Source organism: Salmo salar, chromosome ssa25, assembly GCF_905237065.1.
Source record: "Salmo salar chromosome ssa25, Ssal_v3.1, whole genome shotgun sequence".
Lineage (NCBI taxonomy): Eukaryota > Metazoa > Chordata > Actinopteri > Salmoniformes > Salmonidae > Salmo > Salmo salar.
In genome coordinates this window covers 4,349,895-4,370,188 of record NC_059466.1, presented here as the reverse complement: position 1 = coordinate 4,370,188, position 20,294 = coordinate 4,349,895, and the positions used below count along the sequence as shown (strand labels likewise).

The following is a 20,294-nucleotide window of genomic DNA, read 5'->3' as shown; positions in this document are numbered from 1 at the left end:
CTCCTCATCTAACTTAACAGAACTTGAGAAAATCTGCAAAGAAGAATGGGAGAAAATCACCAAATCCCGATGTGCAAAGCTGATACAGACATACCCATGATGACTCAAAGCTGTAATCGCCACCAAAGGTGCTTCTACAAAGTATTGACTCAGGTTTGACTACTTATGTAAATGAGATATTTCTGTATTCCATTTTCAAAAAATGCAATTGTGATGTATGGGTAATTAATGTTACTATTAGGCTACATAAATAACTTAGCAGTTTCTAAGTCAATTGATGTAGGTTAGTTGAGCGTTCAATATGTTTATTGTGTGGTTAAGGCAAAGGGGGTATGTTAAGCGGTATGAAAACGATAAAACATGTTCCAATTAAAGCTCTGAAAATATAAACCAATTGGCCCAAATACTAAAATGCAACTATTTTCATTTTCCATCCTACAGTGGAAGTGACAGCAATGAATCAATGCCCAAAATAATGAGGGGTAAAATAGGTGATTATATTGAACGCACAAAATTAAGAAATACAGTGCCTTCAGAAAGCAGTCACACCCCTTGACTTTTTCCACATATTGTTGTGTTACAGCCTGAATTTAAGATATTTTGTCACTGACCTTTGTTACACAATACCACAATGTCAAAGTGGAATTATGTTTTTTGAAATTTTACAAATGAATAAAAAATGAAAAGCTGAACATTTGGACTTTGTGTGCAATAATAGTGTTTAACATAATTTTTTTGAATGACTACCTCATCTCTGTACCCCACACACAAAATTGTCTGTAAGGTCCCTCAGTCGAGCAGTGAATTTCAAACACAGGTTCAACCACAAAGACCACAGCGGTTTTCCAATGCCTCGCAAAGGGCACTTATTGGTAGAAGTTATTTTTTTAAGCAGACACTGAAAATCCCTTTGAGCATGGTGAATTTATTAATTACACTTTGGATAGGGTATCATAAACCCATTCACTACAAAGATACAGGGGTCTTTCCTAACTCAGTTGCCGAAAACACACACACACAAACACACACTCCGCTCCACCACAACATGCAAGCTTGTATGATTGACAGTCACAGTAAACATGTTGCAGCGTATTGTGTGTGTGTGTGTGAATGAGTGGAGATGAGACCAAGTCTGTCTGCTGCTAGCTGAGATTGCCCCCATGAGAGATCCAAAATAACAAGAAAGGGGCCCTCAGTGGGTCGGATGAAAGCCCGTCTCCAACCATTTCAGCACGGAAAGAAACGGAAAGTCCCCTCCCCTACTGTAGGTCTGACTAACTGACATCACACTCATCTTTTAGGAAAGGAAAGAGATAATCTCTAGTTGTCTGTTTGACTATGATGAGGTTTTCCACATACAATGTTACCTAATGAGATAATGTCAAAATGAACACTCAATTCTCTCCATTTACTCTATTCAATTTTTCACATATTCCATCTTACATGGGTGAGTGAGTGAGTGAGTGAGTGAGCGAGAAGGGCTCTGAGCATTTTACACAAAGTAAGTTGTGATACTGTACATGGAACATAATTATTTACATCATTTGCACACACTGTATAGATTTTTCTATTGTGTAATTGACTGTACGTTTGTTTATCCCATGTGTAACTCTGTACTGTTGTTTTTGTTGCACTGCTTTGCTTTATCTTGGCCAGGTCGCAGTTGTAAATGAAAACTTGTTCTCAACTGGCCTATCTGGTTAAATAAATAAAATAAAATAAAATAATTCACAAAAACATTTCACTAATTAGAAATCTTGGCATATTTCAGACATTTTGTCTTATTAGTTATTATGATACATGTAATTGTTGTCGAAAGTTGATACATCATCTTTGGTGACAGACAGGATCCAGCCAAGTTGTGAAAATTGTCATCTGTCCCCTTAAACCTGCTGATATACGTTCATGATCACACGGTCCACACATACAGTTCTTTCCTTGAATATTCCTCCTCTGTCACACCTGAGAGATACACATTAACAAGACTCCAGCAAGTCTCCATTGTTATTTCAAACTGGTAGAAGCACTCCTGTTATTTTTTCTTCTATCTTTGAAACAAATTAATGAAACTCTTCCTAATTTGAACAATTGTGCAAATCAAATGTTAGTTGAGGAGCTAGCTATCATCTCACTAATAATCTGAAGTAGTGGTCTGGTCAGTAATTATTTACAGTTGAAGTCAGAAGATTACATACACTTAGGTTGGAGTCATTAAAACTCGTTTTTCAACCACTCCACAAATTTCTTGTTAACAATCTATAGTTTTGTCAAGTCGGTTAGGACATCTACTTTGTGCATGACACAAGTAATTTTTCCAACAATTGTTTACAGACAGATTATTTCACTTATAATTCACTGTATCACAATTCCAGTGGGTCAGAAGTGTACATACATTAAGTTGACTGTGCCTTTAAACCGCTTGGAAAATTCCAGAAAATTATGTAATGGCTTTAGAAGCTTCTGATAGGCTAATTCACATCATTTAAATCAATTGGAGGTGTACCTGTGGATGTATTTCAAGGCCTACCTTCAAACTCAGTGCCTCTTTGCTTGACATCATGGTAAAAATCAAAAGAAATCAGCCAAGACCTCTGAAAAAGAAATGTAGACCTCCACAAGTCTGGTTCATCCTTGGGAGCAATTTTCAAATGCCTGAAGATACCACGTTCATCTGTACAAACAATAAAACGCAAGTATAAATACCATGGGACCACGCAGACGTCATACCGCTCAGGAAGGAGACGCGTTCTGTCTCCTAGAGATTAACGTACGTTGGTGCGAAAAGTGCAAATCAATCCCAGAACAACAGCAAAGGACCTATGGGTCGTCCCTGTGGCTCAGTTGGTAGAGCATGGTGTTTGCAACGCCAGGGTTGTGGGTTCAATTCCCACGGGGGGCCAGTACAAAAAAAAAGCAAAAATGCATGAAATGTATGCATTGACTACTGTAAGTTGCTCTGGATAAGAGCGTCTGCTAAATGACACATTTTTTTTTAAATGAATGCTGGAGGAAACAGGTACAAAAGTATCTATATCCACAGTAAAACAAATCCTATATCAACATAACCTGAAAAGCCGCTCAGCAAGGAAAAAGCCACTGCTCCAAAACCAAAATAAAAAAGGCAGACTGGTTTGCATCTGCACATGGGGACAAAGATTGTACTTTTGGAGAAATGTCCTCTGGTCTGATGAAATAGAACTGTTTGGCCATAATGACCATCGTTATGTTTGGAGGAAAAAGGGGGAGGCTTGCAAGCCGACGAACACCATCCCAACTGTGAAGCACGGTGGTGGCAGCATCATGTTGTGGGGGTGCTTTACTGCAGGAGAGATTGGTGCACTTCACAAAACAGATGGCATCATGAGGGAGGAAAATTATGTGGATATATTGAAGCAACATCTCAAGACATCAGTCAGGAAGTTAAAGCTTGGTCGCAAATGGGTCTTCCAAATGAACAATGACCCCAAGCATACTTCCAAAGTTGTGGCAAAATGGCTTAAGGACAACAAAGTCAAGGTATTGGAGTGGATCATCACAAAGCCCTGACCTCAATCCTATAGAAAATGTGTGGGCAGAACTGAAAAATCATGTGCGAGCAAGGAGGCCTCCAAACCTGACACAGTTACACCAGCTCTGTCAGGAGGAATGGGCCAAAATTAATCCAACTTATTGTGGGAAGCTTGTGGAAGGCTACCCAAAACATTTGAGTTAAACAAGTTAAACAATTTAAAGGCAATGCTACCAAATACTAATTGAGTGTATGTAAACTTCTGACCCACTGGGAATGTGATGAAAGAAATAAAAGCTCAAATAAATCACTCTTTACTATTATTCTGACATTTCACATTCTTAAAATAAAGTGTTGATCGTAACTGAGCTAAAACAGGGAATTTTTACTAGGATTAAATGTCAGGAATTGTGAAAAACTGAGTTTAAATATATTTGGCTAAGGTGTATGTAAACTTCCGACTTCAACTGTAGGTGCCTTTTAGTTCCATTTTAAAGAATGATTAGACAATTAACAAATGGATTGTCTAAAAGCACACATGAATAGCAGTGATACTGTACTTAACAAATTATTGTAAAAATTGTTGATCATCACACATTTATTTGAATTGATAGTTTTGTCAACTCTGAAAAATAGCACAATATAGTACGATATGATATCACTCTACAGCATAGACTTTCTTTCAGAATAGCAATTTCTTAGTTGCACAACAATTAAACAAAATGGGAGTAGACAGACAATCTCAAAATGTCACTACAGACACCCTGGTTCAAATCCAGACTGTATCACAACTGGCTGTGATTGGGAGTCCCATAGGGCGGCGCACAATTGGTCCAGCGTTGTCCAGGATTGGCTGGTGTAGGCCGCCATTGTAAATAAGAACTTGTTCTTAACTGACATGCTAGTTTAAAGAAATAAAAGGCTCTGTCGCAGCTGGATGCAACCAGGAGACGGCACACAACTGGCCCAGAGTCATCCAGGTTAGGGGAGGGTTTGGCCGGCAGGGATACCTTGTCCCATCGTGCTTTAGCAAATCCTGTGGTGGGCCAGGCGCATGCATGCTGGCTCGGTTGCCAGGTGTACCGCGTTTCCTCTGACACATTGGTTCAGCTGGCTTCTGGGTTAAGCGGGCATTGTGTCAAGAAGCAGTGTGGCTTGGCTGGGTTGTGTTTCAGAGGACGCACAGCTCTCGACCTTTGCCTCTCCCGAGTCCGTACGGGAGCTGCAGCGATGGGACAAGACTGTAACTACCAATTGGATACCGCAAAATGGGATACAAATGATTTGTTAACCATACTTGTGTAAGAACTTGCTCCTGCAGTTCCTTTCGAGGTTTACATTTTTTGCAGAGAAAAACAAGACAATTTTGGTGAAGACATACTGTATATTGGTGTAGCTTCACTTTAACTCTAAAATATTCATGTTGCTGTTTTCTTGGCCAACATTGCCCTCATGTGGGTAAAATATGGGGTGCACTAAATACCTCACTACTCAGCAACAAAGCAGGTCCATGGGTCTATATACCTTTGGGATCCCATACTTGGTATGGTTATGCTGTAGGTATTTAAGTACACATCAAGTAAGTATCAGAAAACAAAGAGTGAAGTGTCATTAATGTCCACACAGAAGTAAGCTCATATACAGTACCAGTCAAAAGTTTGGACACACCTACTCATTCAAGAGATTTTCTTTATTTTATACATTGTAGAATAATAGTGAAGACATAAAAGCTATGAAATAACACGTTGAATCATGTAGTTACCAAAAAGTGTTAAACAAATCAAAATATATTTTATATTTTAGGTTCTTCAAAGTAACCACCCTTTGCCTTGATGACAGTTTTGCACACTCCTGGCATTCTCTCAACCAGCTTCACCTGGAATGCTTTTCCAACAGTCTTGAAGGAGTTCCCACATATGCTGTCACTTGTTGGCTGCATTTCCTTCACTCTGTGGTCCAACTCATCCCAAGTGATCTCAATTGGGTTGAGGTCGGGTGATTGTGGAGGCCAGGTCATCTGATGTAGCACTCCATCACTCTCCTTCTTGGTCAAATACCCCTTACCCAAAACACACCTCCAGGCTGTGTCATTGTCCTGTTAAAAAACAAATGCTAGTCCCACTAAGTGCAAACCAGATGGGAATGAGTATCACTGCAGAATGCTGTGGTAGCCATGCTGGTTAAGTGTGCCTTGAATACTAAATAAATCACTGACAGTGTCACCAGCAAAGCACCCCCACACCATCACACCTCCTCCTCCATGCTTCACGGTGGGAACCACACATCTGGAGATCATTCGTTCACCGACTCTGCGTCTCACAAAGACACGGTGGTTGGAAACAAAAATCTCAAATTTGGACTCATCTGACCAAAGGATAGATTTCCACCGGTCTAATGTCAATTGCTCATGTTTCTTGGCCCAAGCAAGTCTCTTCTTATTAGTGATGTCCTTTAGTAGTGGTTTCTTTGCAGCAATTTGATCATGAAGGCGTGATTCATGCAGTCTCCTCTGAACAGTTGATGTTGAGATGTGTCTGTTACTTGAACTCTGAAGCATTTATTTGGGCTGCAATTTCTGAGACTGGTAACTCTAATGAACTTATCCTATGCAGCAGAGGAAACTCTGGGTCTTCCATTCTTGTGGCGGTCCTCATGAGATCCAGTTTCATCATAGCGCCTGATGGTTTTTGCTACTGCACTTGAAGAAACATTCAAAGTTCCTGACATTTTCTGGATTGAGTGACCTTCATGTCTTAAAGTAATGATGGACTGTCATTTCTCTTTGCTTATTTGAGTTGTTCTTGCCATAATATGGTCTTGGTCTTTTACCAAATAGGGCTAGCTTCTTGTCCGCTTCTTCTCCGCTACCTTGTCACAACACAACTGATTGGCCCAAACGCATTAAGGAAAGAAATTCCACAAATTAACTTTTAACAAGGCACACCTGTTAATTGAAATGCATTCCATGTGTGTTATTTCATAGTTTACAATGTAGAAAATAGTCAAAATAATGAAAAACCTTTGAACGAGTTGGTGTGTCCAAACCTTTGACTGGTACTGTATGCATGTACAGTAAGTACACACATATATACACACACAGATACACACTGATCAAAAATATAAACGCAACATCTAAAGTGTGGGTCCCATGTTTCATGAGCTGAAATAAAAGATCCCAGAAATGTTCTATAGGCACAAAAAGCTTATTTCGCTCAATATTTGTGCACAAATTTGGTTACATCCCTCTTAGTGAGCATTTCTCCTTTGCCAAGATAATCCATCCACCTGACAGGTGTGGCATATCAAGAAGCTGATTAAACAGCCCGTGCTAGGGACAATAAAAGGCCACACTAAAATGTGCAGTTTTGTCACACAACTCAATTGGCATGATGACTGCAAGAATGTCCATCAGAGCTGTTGCCAGATAATTGAATTTATCATATCAGTTTTTAGAGAATTTGGCAATAATTCCAACCGGCCTCACAATCGTAGACCATCTGCAACCAAGCCAGCCCAGGATCTACACTTCTTTACCTGCGGGATCGTCTGCGACCAGCCACCTGATAAAACTGGGTTTGCACAACCAAATAATTTCTGCACAAACTGTCAGAAACCGCCTCAGGGAAGCGCATCTGCATGAAGTTTTGAACAGACTGCAGTTCGGCATCGTAACCGACTTCAGTGGGCAAATGCTCACCTTCGATTGCCACTGGCACGCTGGAGAAGTGTGCTCTTCATGGATGAATACCGGTTTGAACTGTACCAGGCAGATGATAGACCGCGTGTATGGCATTGTGTGGGCGAATGGTTTGCTGATGTCAACGTTGTAAACAGAGTGCCTCATGGAGGCGGTGAGGTTATGGTATGGGCAGGCATAAGCTACGGACAATGCGCACAATTGCATTTTATCGATGGCAATTTAAATGCACAGAGATACCGTGACAAGATCCTGTGGCCCTTTGTTGTGCTATTCATCTGCCACCATAACCTCATGTTTTTGCATAATGCACAGCCCCATGTCGCAAGGATCTGTACACAATTCCTGGAAGCTGAAAAAGTCCCAGTTCTTTCATGGCCTGCACACTCACCAGACATGTCACCCATTGAGAAAGTTTGGGATACTCTGAATCGACGTATGACAGTGGGTTCCAGTTCCTGCCAATATTCAGCAACCCATTCATCCTGCAGGCTTTCCAACTCAACACTGAAATGAAAGTTTCAAACAATAAACCTATTTCAAATCAAATTTTATTGGTCACATACAAGTGTTTAGCAGATGTTATTGCGGGTGTAGCGAAATGCTTGCGTTTCTAGCTCCGACAGTGCAGCAATATTTAACAATTTCACATATACCCAATACACACAAATCTAAGTAAACGAATGGAATTAAGAATATATAAATATATGGATTAGCAATGTCAGAGCAGCATAGACTAAGATACAGTAGAATAGAATACAGTATATACATATGAGATGAGTAATGCAAAATATGTAAACATTATTAAAGTGACTAGTATTCCATTTATTAAAGTGGCCAGTGATTTCGGGTCCATGTAGTTAGGCAGCAGCCTCTAATGTGCTAATGATGGCCTTGAGAAAGAAGCTGTTTTTCAGTCTCTCGGTCCCAGCTTTGATGCACCTGTAATGACCTCACCTTCTGGATGATAGCGGTGTGAACAGGCAGTGGCTCGGGTGGTTGCGGTCCTTGATCTTTTTGGCCTTCCTGTGACATCGGGTGCTGTAGGTGTCCTGGAAGGCAGGTAGTTTACCCCGGTGATGCGTTGGGCAGACCGCACCACCCTCTGGAGAGTGCACCCCCTGCGGTTGCGGGCAGTGCAGTTGCCATACCAGGCACTGATACAGCCCGACAGGATACTCTCAATTGTGCATCTGTAAAAGTTTGAGGGTTTTTAAGGTACCAAGCAAAATTTCTTCAGCCTCCTGAGGTTTAAAAGGGGCTGTTGCGCCTTCTTCACCACACTGTCTGTGTGGGTGAACCATTTCAGTTTGTCAGTATGCCGAGGAACTTCAAGCTTTCCACCTTCTCCAATGCGGTCCTGTCGATGTGGATGGGGGGGTGCTCCCTCTGCTGCTTCCTGAAGTCCATAATCATCTTTGTTTTGTTGACATTGAGTGAGATTATTTTCCTGGCACCACACTTCGAGCCCTCACCTCTTCCCTGTAGGCTGTTTCGCCATTGTTGGTAATCAAACCTACCACTGTTGTGTCATCTGCAAATTGATGATTGAGTTGGAGGCGTGCGTGGCCACAGTCATGAATGAACAGGGAGTACAGGAGTGGGGCTGAGCACACACACTTGTGGGGCCCCAGTGTTGAGGATCAACGAAGTGGAAGTGTTTCCTACCTTCACCACCTGGGGGCAGCCCGTCAGGAAGTCAAGACCCAGTTGCACAGGGCGGGGTTCAGACCCAGGGCTTCGAGCTTAATGATGAGCTTGGAGGGTACTATGGTGTTGAATGCTGAGCTATAGTCAATGAACAGCATTCTTACATAGGTATTCCTCTTGTCCAGATGAGATAGGACAGTGTGACGGCAATTGCATCGTCTGTGGATCTATTGGGGCGGTAAGCAAATTGAAGTGGGTTTAGGGTGACAGGTAGAGGTGATATGATCCTTGACTAGTCTCTCAAAGCACTTCATGATGACAGAAGTGAGCTCTATGGGGCGATAGTCATTTAGTTCAGTTACCTTTGCTTTCTTGGGTACAGGAACAACGGTGGGCATCTTGTAGCACGTGGGGACAGCAGACTGTGATAGGGAGAGATTGAATATGTCCGTAAACACACTAGCCAGCTGGTCTGCCCATGCTCTGAGGATGCGGCTAGGGGTGCCGTCTGGGCCGGTATCCTTGCGAAGGTTAACAAGCTTAAATGTCTTACTCACGTCGGTCACGGAGAAGGAGAGTCCACAGTCCTTGGTAGCGGGCCGCGTCGGTGGCACTGGGTGAAGAAGGTGTTTAGCTTGTCTTAGCTCATCTTAGTTTAAATCAGGTGTTACAGTGCTGAGCTGGAGTTAAATCCTGCACACCATAGCTTTCTGAGACCAGGATTAGGTGACCACTGCTGTACACAGTTGCATTAACATTTAATGAAATGTTAACATTACAACATTGTTATTCAAAACACAGGGACAAATCTGATTTAAGACAAGCCCCGCCAAAGCAGAAAGACTGCAAACACATGGTTACAAATAGTGTACACAGAGAGGAAAAGAACACAACAGCTGAATTATTTCAGACAAAATATTTATTTCATTATTGAAACAATTCAGACAGGACAATTGTCAAACGGCAAACAACGAAGTGTTGTGGTGGTCTCAAGTCTAACAATGTTGGGAAAGTGGTCAGTTAAACCATGTTGGTTGTCTTTGCTGTCATCAGCTGTCATGACAGTTTTATGCTACCAGTTCTCAGTCTCAGAATTAGAAGTTCATCCATGTTTCTCAAACGTCAAATTTAGAAGTTGTTCCAACCATCACATTTTGAAGTGTTTAAGGTTAAGTTTAGGCATTAACTCTGAATTGTTGTGGTTAAGTTCAGGCATTATCTCAATGGTTAAGGTTCGGGATAGGCTTACGCTCATCCATCATCTCCAACACCCTTAGCACAGCGTTTCCCAAACTTGGTCCTCGTGACAGCAAATTAAAATGAGCAAAGCTTGATGATTAGTTTATTATTTGAGTCAGCTGTGTAGTGCTAGGGAAAAAAACTAAACATGCACCCCTTGGGGTCCCGAGGACCGAGTTTGGGAAACCCTGCCCTAGCAAAACCAAAACCAACTTGAAGGTAACGGCACTCACTGTTGCCACTAGTGGCCGGTTTCCACGTCATCTCCCTACATCCTCAAAAATGGATGGACGTCGAATACTGACTTATATCACGGGTGACCTGGCTGGCTTAATGACAAAGATTTCAAGGATTACTGTGAGATCCAAGTCAGCTGCATAGACATACCTCTGGTAGTGTCTATATTGCAGTGTTTGAAAGAAATGTCTTCACTGTGGTCCATTGAAATTCACAACATTGTGGTCCATTTTTATAATGAATTAAAAGTCAAATTAAACTGTCTTGGTCATTGTGGGGAACGGTAACATGTCTCAAAGCCAAGGGAGGTGGCGGCTCCGCAGTCACAGAATCTATCATCCAAAATAAACCCCCAGCCCCATTTCCCTAACACTTCCTGACCCCTTTGAAGATCAACATGAAATGGATGGGTAAAAGTAATATGGAGTGAGGCCCTGTCTGAATACCTCTAAGAGTCCTTCCTTCCTACCTTTCTTGAAGTAATCGTTGATCTGATATGACAGGATGGCTGTAAGCACAGTTTGCAATCACCCATCCCTGCGTCATGTCAGATCAATGAACCTTTAGTATTTAAACAGGACCTCAGTGTCTAGTGGTTGGGGCAAGAGTTTGATTCTAGACTGGGGAGGTATTTCATTGATTTATTTTCTTTATTGGTTTCAAGGTTGTTTGTCTCCAAGTCACTCAGCGACACACAGGATGGCATCCAGGAGGTTGTGTGTGTGTTTGACTTGCGCTGTGGTGAAGCCGTGGCTCTTCAGTAGGAGGCTGTATTCAGAGGCGCTCCTTTGTCTCCCCTCGGTCATACTGAGGGCCTGAAGTAGGCCTCTGCTCGGCCCCTTCCTGTCCTCATCCAAAAAGATCTCACTCACCAGCACGCAGCAGCCTGGGACGGGTATGGCATACACAGGATGTATGCATACATATTTAACGTTGTGTATACAATCAGTATTAACATTAGCATGTGAAAGTCACATTCATAATATGCAATAAAGGCATTTTGAACTATGATACACATAAATTGGACTAGTCAATTGGTAGTTTTTTTTAATAAGGCAATCATGTAGTATTTCTTAAAAGCAGAAACAGTCAGGTACCTAGGCTAGTCAATGATGTGTGCCCTCTGCTTTTCACTTTTGATTTGCAGAGTTTAACATGCAACTTGCACACTGTTAAAACACTACGCTGTTATAGCCTTGTGGTTCATTCCGTTTAGGCTTGAGCCAACTCCTCTGTTCATTAGAACTTATTTAATCTGCCTAATAAACTTATGCTTTTTACACCCTTTGGTGGGTGGGCAACAGAACATATCATCGCATGACTCAAAGTTTACTTTGATATGATGGTTGTTATTATCAATATTTGCGTATAAAAGCGTTTACACTGCAAATGTCACTATCCATTTCACCGACTAAAATGTGAACACTAGGACATTTTACCGAAAGATTTTCTGTTTTTATCAGGCCTGTCGTGAGTTTTTTTTTTTTATGGGTCAGGTAATTCATCCACATAAAATTGTTGGATGGAAATGTTAATTCTGTTGCTAAATGTATGAGTAATGTATGGCATGACAACAACAGATGAGTTGGCTTTGGCACATACACCATGGGACAAGGCTAACTCTTTACACAAGCACAAGTGATACACAAAAAAATGTCTAGCCAATGTGTGAATCATTATCCTTATCAGGGTCAGAAATCAGAATCCAAAAAGAATATATTGTTTTTCACTCTTACCAGGATTGCATGCTTTCGCAATTTTACTCAGCAAGATGTGTACTTTCTCATCCGACCAGTCGTGGAGAATTCTTGCCAAGATGTATACGTCTGCCTTGGGAAGCTCATCTTTGAAGAAATCTCCTGTTCAGACATTACAAAGAAAAAAACATTCATTACTTTTTACATGTAGCCTGACAGAAAACAAATTCATGATCAAAATGACACGTATTGCTAAATGTAAATGTTATTGTGCATCTACAGAACACATTACCCATGATGATAACAGTATTCTAAAATCCATTCCACCCTCTGCACGTCATTAAACAAACCTGCTACAAAAGATACTCTGTCGTCTGCGTCATGTGGCCGGAAGTGACCGCTCATCTCAATGACTTCAGGTAAGTCGAACATGGTCACAGACAACCCCGGGTGTGCTTTGGCAAACTCATACGCCATGGCCCCAGTGCATCCTGGATGAAGGAAAAAACACTGATGATTGGTATGGATTGATTCCGATAGGGAATCAGGTGTAGCCTATTTAAGGGCATACTTCTAGCCAGAGGCTTTCTAATGTAAATCACATTGCACACTGAAGATGATAACAGAAGGGCCATTTGAGATTTTACTACAATATTGTAGCAACACAATGTGATGGCCATTTTAAATGGAATTGAGGTTTAGGTTACTATGACCACACCTCCCAGGTCACAGGCCGTCTTATATTTGGAGAGGTCAAAGGCCGTTGCCACGTCTCTACCAGAAACCTTTGCGATGCTGTGCATGGCCTTCATGAATCGCAGCTTCACTTCATGTCTGCTGTAGTAGGCATCCTATAACAATGAACAAAAAAGGACGAAAACAAAAACAGTTACCGCTCCAATACTCAGTTCTACAGTGAGAAAACAAAACATTAGGAACACTTTCCTAATATTGAGTTGCACATCCTTTTGCCCTCAGAACAGCCTCAATTCATCAGGGCATGGACTCTACAAGGTGTTGAAAGCATTCCATAGGGATGCTGGCCCATGTTCACTCCAATGCTTCCCACAGTTGGCTGGATGTCCTTTGGGTGGTGGACCATTCTTGATACACACAGAAAACTGTTGAGCGTGAAAATCCCAGCAGCGTTACAGTTCTTGATACAAACCGGTGCACCTGGCACCTACTACCATACCCCATTCAAAGGCACTTAAATATTTTGTCTTGCCCATTCACCCTCTGATGGCACACATACACAATCCATGTCTCAATTGTCTCAAGGCTTAAAAATCCTTCCTTAAACTGTCTCCTCCCCTTCATCTACAAGGACTGAAGTGGATTCAACAAATGACATCAGTAAGGGATCATAGCTTTCACCTGGATTCACCTGGTCAGTCTATGTCATGGAAAGAGTAGGTGTTAATGTTTGTATATTCAAATGTTTACTTATAAACAATAATACAAAACCATTCTATCTGGTGTTAACTGGAGAGCTGCATGGACTGTACATTTTAATCCCAGCTGAGTGCCTTCACACCCGATACAACTAATCAACGCATCTCCCACACCTTGACTAGCTGATTCTGCTAAGCTTGAACAAAAAGCTGCCGTACTGTGGCTCTCCAGGAACAAGACTGATCTGCTGGATAATTACCAAGGTAACTGGAATGTGACATGAAACTTGAGATTGTTATTACCTGGAAAAGGTTATCAGAGGATTTTCCGAAGGCCTTCTCGTGCTGGTTGGTCCCCTCCCTCACAGCGGTCTCCAGGTGGGTGAAGAGAGGCCACACCAGTTCGTTACAGTGCTGGATGTACCCCTGCAGAGAGAGGGGACCGTCCGACAGCAGGAAATGCCTGGACATCGCTGTGTTTGCGTACTCTAGGGAGAAATTGGCATGTCAGAAGACATGTCACAAATCACTCCGTGACACACACAGCTAGACGCCATGAACAATGTCTATGAAAAAAGAAAGAATATGTCTAACAGAAGGAAGCAAATTATAGAGGAAGACAATGTGAGAAATTGAGACAGTATACCTTTTCCCGTTCTTTGCAGGAGTCCCAGAGAGACGCAGGCCTCCAGCAGGCGTTCGGTCCCCTTCATAGAAGCTTTGATCTCCTGGGCCACATCCTCAGCCTGCAGCTCCCCTGTCTTACTGCTCCTTAACACGTCAAACACATGCAGCTTGGATGCTGTGAACAACACCTAGGAGACAAAACAAAGGGAAAACGTTCAATGCGAGACTAGAGAAAGAAGAGGAGTAATAGAAAATTCCAATTCATGTTTTAACCTACCTCAAGCAAAAGTAGTTTGATTAATAAGCCTAAAATTAAACTTCATGCAACCTCAGCTTGAACATGAATAACATAAAACCTAGCAGTATGGGGAACTAAAACACAATAGCAAGGAACTCAATGTTTTATTACAGTACATACAGTTCAAGATGGAAGTTTACATACACCTTAGCCAAATACATTTAAACTCCTGACATTTATTCCTAGTAAAAAGTCCTTGTTTTAGGTCAGTTAGGATCACCACTTTATTTTAAGAATGTGAAGTGTCAGAATAATAGTAGAGAGAATGATTTATTTCAGCTTGTATTTCTTTCATCACATTCCCAGTGGGCCAGAAGTTTACATACACTCAATTAGTATTTGGTAGCGTCGCCTTTAAATTGTTTAACTTGGGTCAAGCATTTTGTGTAGCCTTCCACAAGCTTTCCACAATAAGTTGGGTGAATTTTGGCCCATTCCTCCTAACAGAGCTAGTGTAACTGAGTCAGGTTTGTAGGCCTCCTTGCTCGCACATGCTTTTTCAGGTCTGCCCACAAATTTTCCATGGGATTGAGGTTAGGGCTTTGTGATGGCCACTCCAATACCTTGATTTTGTTGTCCTCAAGCCATTTTGTCACAACTTTGGAAGTATGCTTGGGGTCATTGTCCATTTGGAAGACCCATTTGCGACCAAGCTTTAACTTCCTGACTGATTTCTTGAAATGTTGCTTAAATATTTCCATGTAATTTTCCTCCTCCTCAGGCCATCTATTTTGTGAAGTGCACCAGTCCCTCACTACATGATGCTGCCACCCCCGTGCTTCACGGTTGGGATGGTGTTCTTCGGCTTGCAAGCCTCGCCCTTTTTCCTCCAAACAAAACGATGGTCATTATGGCCAAACAGTTCTATTTTTGTTTCATCAGACCAGAGGACATTTCTCCAAAAAGTATGATCTTTGTCCCCATGTGCAGTTGCAAACCATAGTCTGCTTTTTTTAATGGTGGTTTTGGAGCAGTGGCTTCTTCCTTGCTGAGCAGCCTTTCAGGTTATGTCGATATAGGACTCGTTTTACTGTGGATATAGATACTTTTGTACCTGTTTCCTCAAGCATCTTCACAAGGTCCTTTGCTATTGTTCTGGGACTGAAGTACGTTCATCTCTAGGAGACAGAATGCGTCTCCTTCCTGAGCGGTATGACGGCTGCGTGGTCCCATGGTGTTTATACTTGCGTACTATTGTTTGTACAGATGAACGTGGTACCTTCAGGCATTTGGAAATTGATCCTAAGAATGAACCAGACTTGTGGAGGTCTACAATTTTTTGTCCTGAGGTCTTGGCTGATTTCTTTAGATTTTCCCATGATGTCAAGCAACAAAGGCACTGAGTTTGAAGGTAGGCCTTGAAATACATCCACGGGTACACCTCCAATAGACTCAAATTAAAGCCATGACATAATTTTCTGGAATTTTCCAAGCTGTTTAAAGGCACAGTCAACTTAGTGTATGTAAACTTCTGACCCACTGGAATTGTGATACAGTGAATTATAAGTGAAATAATCTGTTTGTAAACAATTGTTGGAAAAATTATGATGAAAAATTAGATGTCCTAACCGACTTGCCAAAACTATAGTTTGTTAACAAGAAATTTGTGGAGTGGTTGAAAAACGAGTTTTAATGACTCCAACCTAAGTGTATGTAAACTTCCGACTTCAACTGTAAATACATATCCATCCACAGGATACCTTTGAGGCTTTAAATCCATCCATGAGCTCAATCATCTTGCTCAACTTTTCCTTGCCGTCTTCCGTCTCGTTCTCCCTCACATTCTGCATCTGCATGGTGCCCCTGCTGGTCAAGTTTGGTGCTGCAGGGTCGCTGGTGCCCTGGGGCTCATCCTCCCCGTTCTCAGAGCACTTAGACAGGTTGTTGACCAACGTCCAGGGCACCTCGCCCTCTCCACAACCTCTCTCCTCCTGTTTCCCCTTGATGGATGGATGAATGGGATAAATTATAAATGGATTCAATTCAATAAACTTTATTGTCCATGTAACACATTAAAAACAATTCATTCAAAACACCAACACTGACATATGACAAATGAAGTGTTGTGCAATAATTGCTAAGGGTAAAAGACGTATTTCAATGCATTGACATGTGTACTGACGTGGGCTGTGCTGGCTGAAGGGATGTTTTGTCCTTGGCTGTCCGGAGGGCCATTATGGATTGGGCTGCCTGGGGGGCTGCTGGCGGCTGGCTCGGCTGGAGGGACCGTGTCGACAGGGCTGCCTTGGGGGCTGGTCTGGGCGCTGTTGTGTGTCAGGCTGCCTGGGGGGCTGAAGATGAGACCCAGCTTCTTGCAGAACTGGTTGAGCGGGAAGCCCACCACATTCAGGAAGTCTCCGTGTACATACTCCACCAGCATACCACCCAGAGCCTGGATACCATAGCCGCCAGCCTTGTCCCTGTCACACACACACACATACAGAGAGACCCAGACCCATGCACACACACAAACAGAGAAACATACACACACACACACACACACACACACAGAGACACAACACACACACAGGTCTCACACAAATTGAGAGACAGTGAGACACACAGAGAAAGAGAGCGATAGAGAGAGAGGGGCCACATAGAAAGACATGACACCAAGAAACAGGGAACGAACACACACACACACACACAGGGGGCAATCATGTGACGTGTCAGGCAATACTGTGTCAGAACTGGCCACGGTATTCGAGACCACACAGCAGAACATGCTTCTATGATTGAACTAAGGCTCATTGACCCTCACTTATTTGTTTCAGGCTGAAATTATATAACAAAATCCATACCTTATCTCAATAAAGTGACGCAAGCATGGACTGGTGGGCGTGTATCAAAGTCCACAAATCCATGGGTTCACAAGGTTTGAATTCAGTGAAGTGACCCCAATTGCCTCTGTGAGGTGAGGTTGGGTTCTAAACTTAGAAAAATCTATTGGCATTACACCATAGCCAGTAATGCAAACAGAAGAAGAGAGGTGAAACTCACATGGGTTCTCCGCTATTGATGTACTCCCAGAGTAAATCATCAGACAGATCTGCAAACTTCACCTTGGTCTCCTCATAGAAGTCAATCACTTGATAATCAATCTCTTCATCTGGAAAGAACGGGACCTAGTCAGTTGTAAAACTGAATGCATTCAACTGAAATGTGTCTTCGCATTTAACCCAACCCCTCAGAATCAGATAGGGAACCATTGAATATTCCATGACAAAAATAAACATGTACAACTTTAAAGCAGACAACTTCCCAACCTACCCTTTTACCTATTTTATGTTTAAGGCATACCTTCTTTCTCATGGCAGAGAATGATCGCCACTCCGGTAAAAACACTGTGTTCTTTACCACTCAACCTGTTCAGAAACACAAAAACAAAGATAAAATGGGATAACTACATTTTCCTATTGTTATTATTATTTTGAAATGTACACAGAATTAGCCAGAGGCAAAATTCTCTCAAAACCTTGAAAGCATTCGGTAGGCATCTTGCTTGTCCACTGGCTTCTCAAGAATCAGTCCATCCACTGTCTGAGAAAAGAAGACAACCAATACAGTGTAAAGGAGATAATAACCACTATGATATGAAGGATAGAAGACATTGATATTGCTGTCTTTGCTTACAACAACAGTGTCTGCTCCGATCACAATGTCTGGAGTTTTCAGGTGTTTCTAGAACAAATTAAGAAACCACAGACATTCAAAAGTATATATTTGTTTGTTCAGTGAGGTAAGCATATTAACAGACAAATATGGTAATGATATTGTAATAATAATAACAGTAAGCAAAGGCTTCACTGACAAATGGCATCCTCTTGGCCACCTCCAGGGCCTTCTGCTTGGCAGTCTCCACAGCATACTCATGGGGCGTTTTGAACAGCCTCTTGTCTAACGTTTCCTTGAACCAGGATGGGACAACCTCAAATCGTAAACCCTGTGACATAAACGGAATAACAAGGCATCATCACCATCAGATACTACATGTCATTACTGTACCTTAGAGGCTCAGTTTGAATAGGCTTTTAAAAAAAAAAGTTTGCTTTCTTACTCCCTTAACGGAAGTAATCATTTCACTTTCATGACATGGATAGGTGATTGCAAATGTCCAATATTGTAGAAACCTTGCTTTCACTTATTTATCCTATCAAAGAGGAAGAGGGTAAGGAAGGAGGCCTCGGTCTTACCACATTGGTGAGTATCTCCAGCCTCCTTGGAGATGCACTAGCCAGGACGACCAGCTTACCGGTCAGCTTGGAAATGACAGGATTCATCAACACCATGGTGACCTCACTGCAGCATATACAAGTTAAACATTAGGCTACTAGTTCGTCTCTGTCTGTTTGGTGTCAGATGCCTGTGACTTTGCCTTGAAGTAGCCTTGTACATACCATTGTACACATGCCTTGTACATACCATTTGCGGTCACACTTTACTGCGTACATACAATGCACGTGTTCCATGTTAATGGTATGCAGAGAAAGACAATGAACTACAGTGTGTACTGTGGCAGGCTCTGTAGCCCTGTGGTAATGCCATGTGGTAACTGGTGCAAAAGGCACACATGTGGCCTCTACATTCATTTCATCAGGTCAATATGCTTTTGTAGGCTACACCTCATTGTTCTCTTGTATCAAAAATACACTGACGTGGAATTTGTGGCAATGGATCAAAGGGCTATCCTAGAACGAACCTATTCATTGACGCTAAATACCTTTCGCACCTATTGGCAATATTATCTTCTGCCTGGTGTAGTTTTGTTGAGAGCCCCGACGATCGTTCTGAACGTTAAAACACATTGCATGCGGTACGGTTTTGGAAACACAAGGAACATACCTTTCATATCAGCTATACATTTTTTTTTTTTTACTAAAAGGTTAAATTACTTCACACCTTTATAGGGTTATGGTTAAGTTTCCCACACGATCATTTTTCCACGTTACTACACTTGTTTAGGGAAAACAGATAGAAGACAGAGGCATGCCTGTGCTAATTAGCTAACTGCGTCTCTGAACACGTATGTAGACAGAAGACACACACCACGAATGTGTTGACGCTGAAAAATACTGCTGCAAATGTATATTTAAATATACAATAACTGTATATTTAACATTTGTGAAAAGATTTTTATTGCGTTTGTGAAATTATGTAGAGCGTTTTATGTTTAAAGAACCAGCCCGCAATTAAGAATCGATTCAAGTTTAGATGGAGTGTTTGAGTGTTTTAGCTGCCAGAGCCAATTCCCATTTAAAAAGAAAATGTAAGGTCACTGGACAATAAGGTCGGAGTAACGTTAGGCTCCATTTAGTCCTTTATTGGGCTATCCTAGAATATGCTATGAATAGACCGAATTATTATGTTAGCTGGCTTAGAAGTTAGTTGACAACTTGAAAGGTCTGGTTAGTGTTTGTATGGATCAGTGATAATTACTGACATGGAAACAAGTAACGTTAACGTTACCATGTTCCACATTTCACTGCTTAGCTTGAGAAACTCTTCCTCGGACCATGCAAGTTCAGCTATTCAGTTAAGACATCTCAATCCTCAAGAAAGGTTTACAACATGCAGCATACAACCTTGGGCAATGCTGCTTAAGTGTAATTCAATAAATTACACTTTGAAATCTACGGCCGCTAAATGAAAAAAACATTACCTGCAGATCTTCCATACGAATGAATTCCTTGTTGCGCTACAAGAGAACGCATGCGCAAGCATAGCGGAAGAAGAATCGAGAGGTTCAGCCAATCCTATGACATCTTTTTGCGTGTCATCATAAAACGTACAGTAGCCTACCAGCCAACAGAGGGCGTACATCAAGTAAGAGCAGAATGAATGGAGATTCATGGGAATTAATCCTCATTGCAAACAATGCGTCAGAATATGGATTATATCATTTAGCTTTCTGAAACATTGTGCAGTCTTTGTCGGCTTGTAATGCTTT

At 41.8% G+C, this 20,294-nt stretch overlaps 1 protein-coding gene across 2 annotated transcripts; it reads right to left on the bottom strand.

Moving 5' to 3' along the window:
* Positions 1-9,756: 9,756 nt before the first annotated feature.
* Positions 9,757-20,137, bottom strand: asmtl (acetylserotonin O-methyltransferase-like). Of its 2 annotated transcripts, XM_014172806.2 has the most exons (15): positions 20,007-20,137; positions 18,541-18,646; positions 18,159-18,290; positions 17,981-18,028; positions 17,823-17,887; positions 17,648-17,712; positions 17,348-17,456; positions 16,470-16,767; positions 16,048-16,287; positions 14,069-14,237; positions 13,726-13,910; positions 12,747-12,879; positions 12,379-12,519; positions 12,068-12,190; positions 9,757-11,217 (listed from the first exon to the last, which is right to left on the bottom strand). In XM_014172806.2, exons 1-15 carry the CDS (start codon positions 20,066-20,068, stop codon positions 11,012-11,014), a joined length of 2,082 nt encoding a protein of 693 aa, XP_014028281.1. In that variant the 5' UTR covers positions 20,069-20,137; the 3' UTR covers positions 9,757-11,011. The 2 variants fall into 2 exon arrangements, with proteins under 2 accessions (XP_014028281.1, XP_014028282.1); XM_014172807.2 differs by lacking the exon at positions 17,981-18,028.
* Between the last annotated feature and the right edge of the window lie 157 nt (positions 20,138-20,294).

Bases quoted from the DNA above. Each gene is read 5' to 3' on its own strand.
- asmtl (XM_014172806.2), bottom strand. From the start codon at position 20,068: ATGCTTGCGCATGCGTTCTCTTGTAGCGCAACAAGGAATTCATTCGTA. The intron at 18,647-20,006 runs GTAATGTTTTTT...TATATGCTGCAG, and splicing joins TTCGTATGGAAGATCTGCAG to TGAGGTCACCATGGTGTTGA. The intron at 12,191-12,378 runs GTTTGTTTAATG...ATGTCTGAACAG, and splicing joins CAGAGTATCTTTTGTAGCAG to GAGATTTCTTCAAAGATGAG.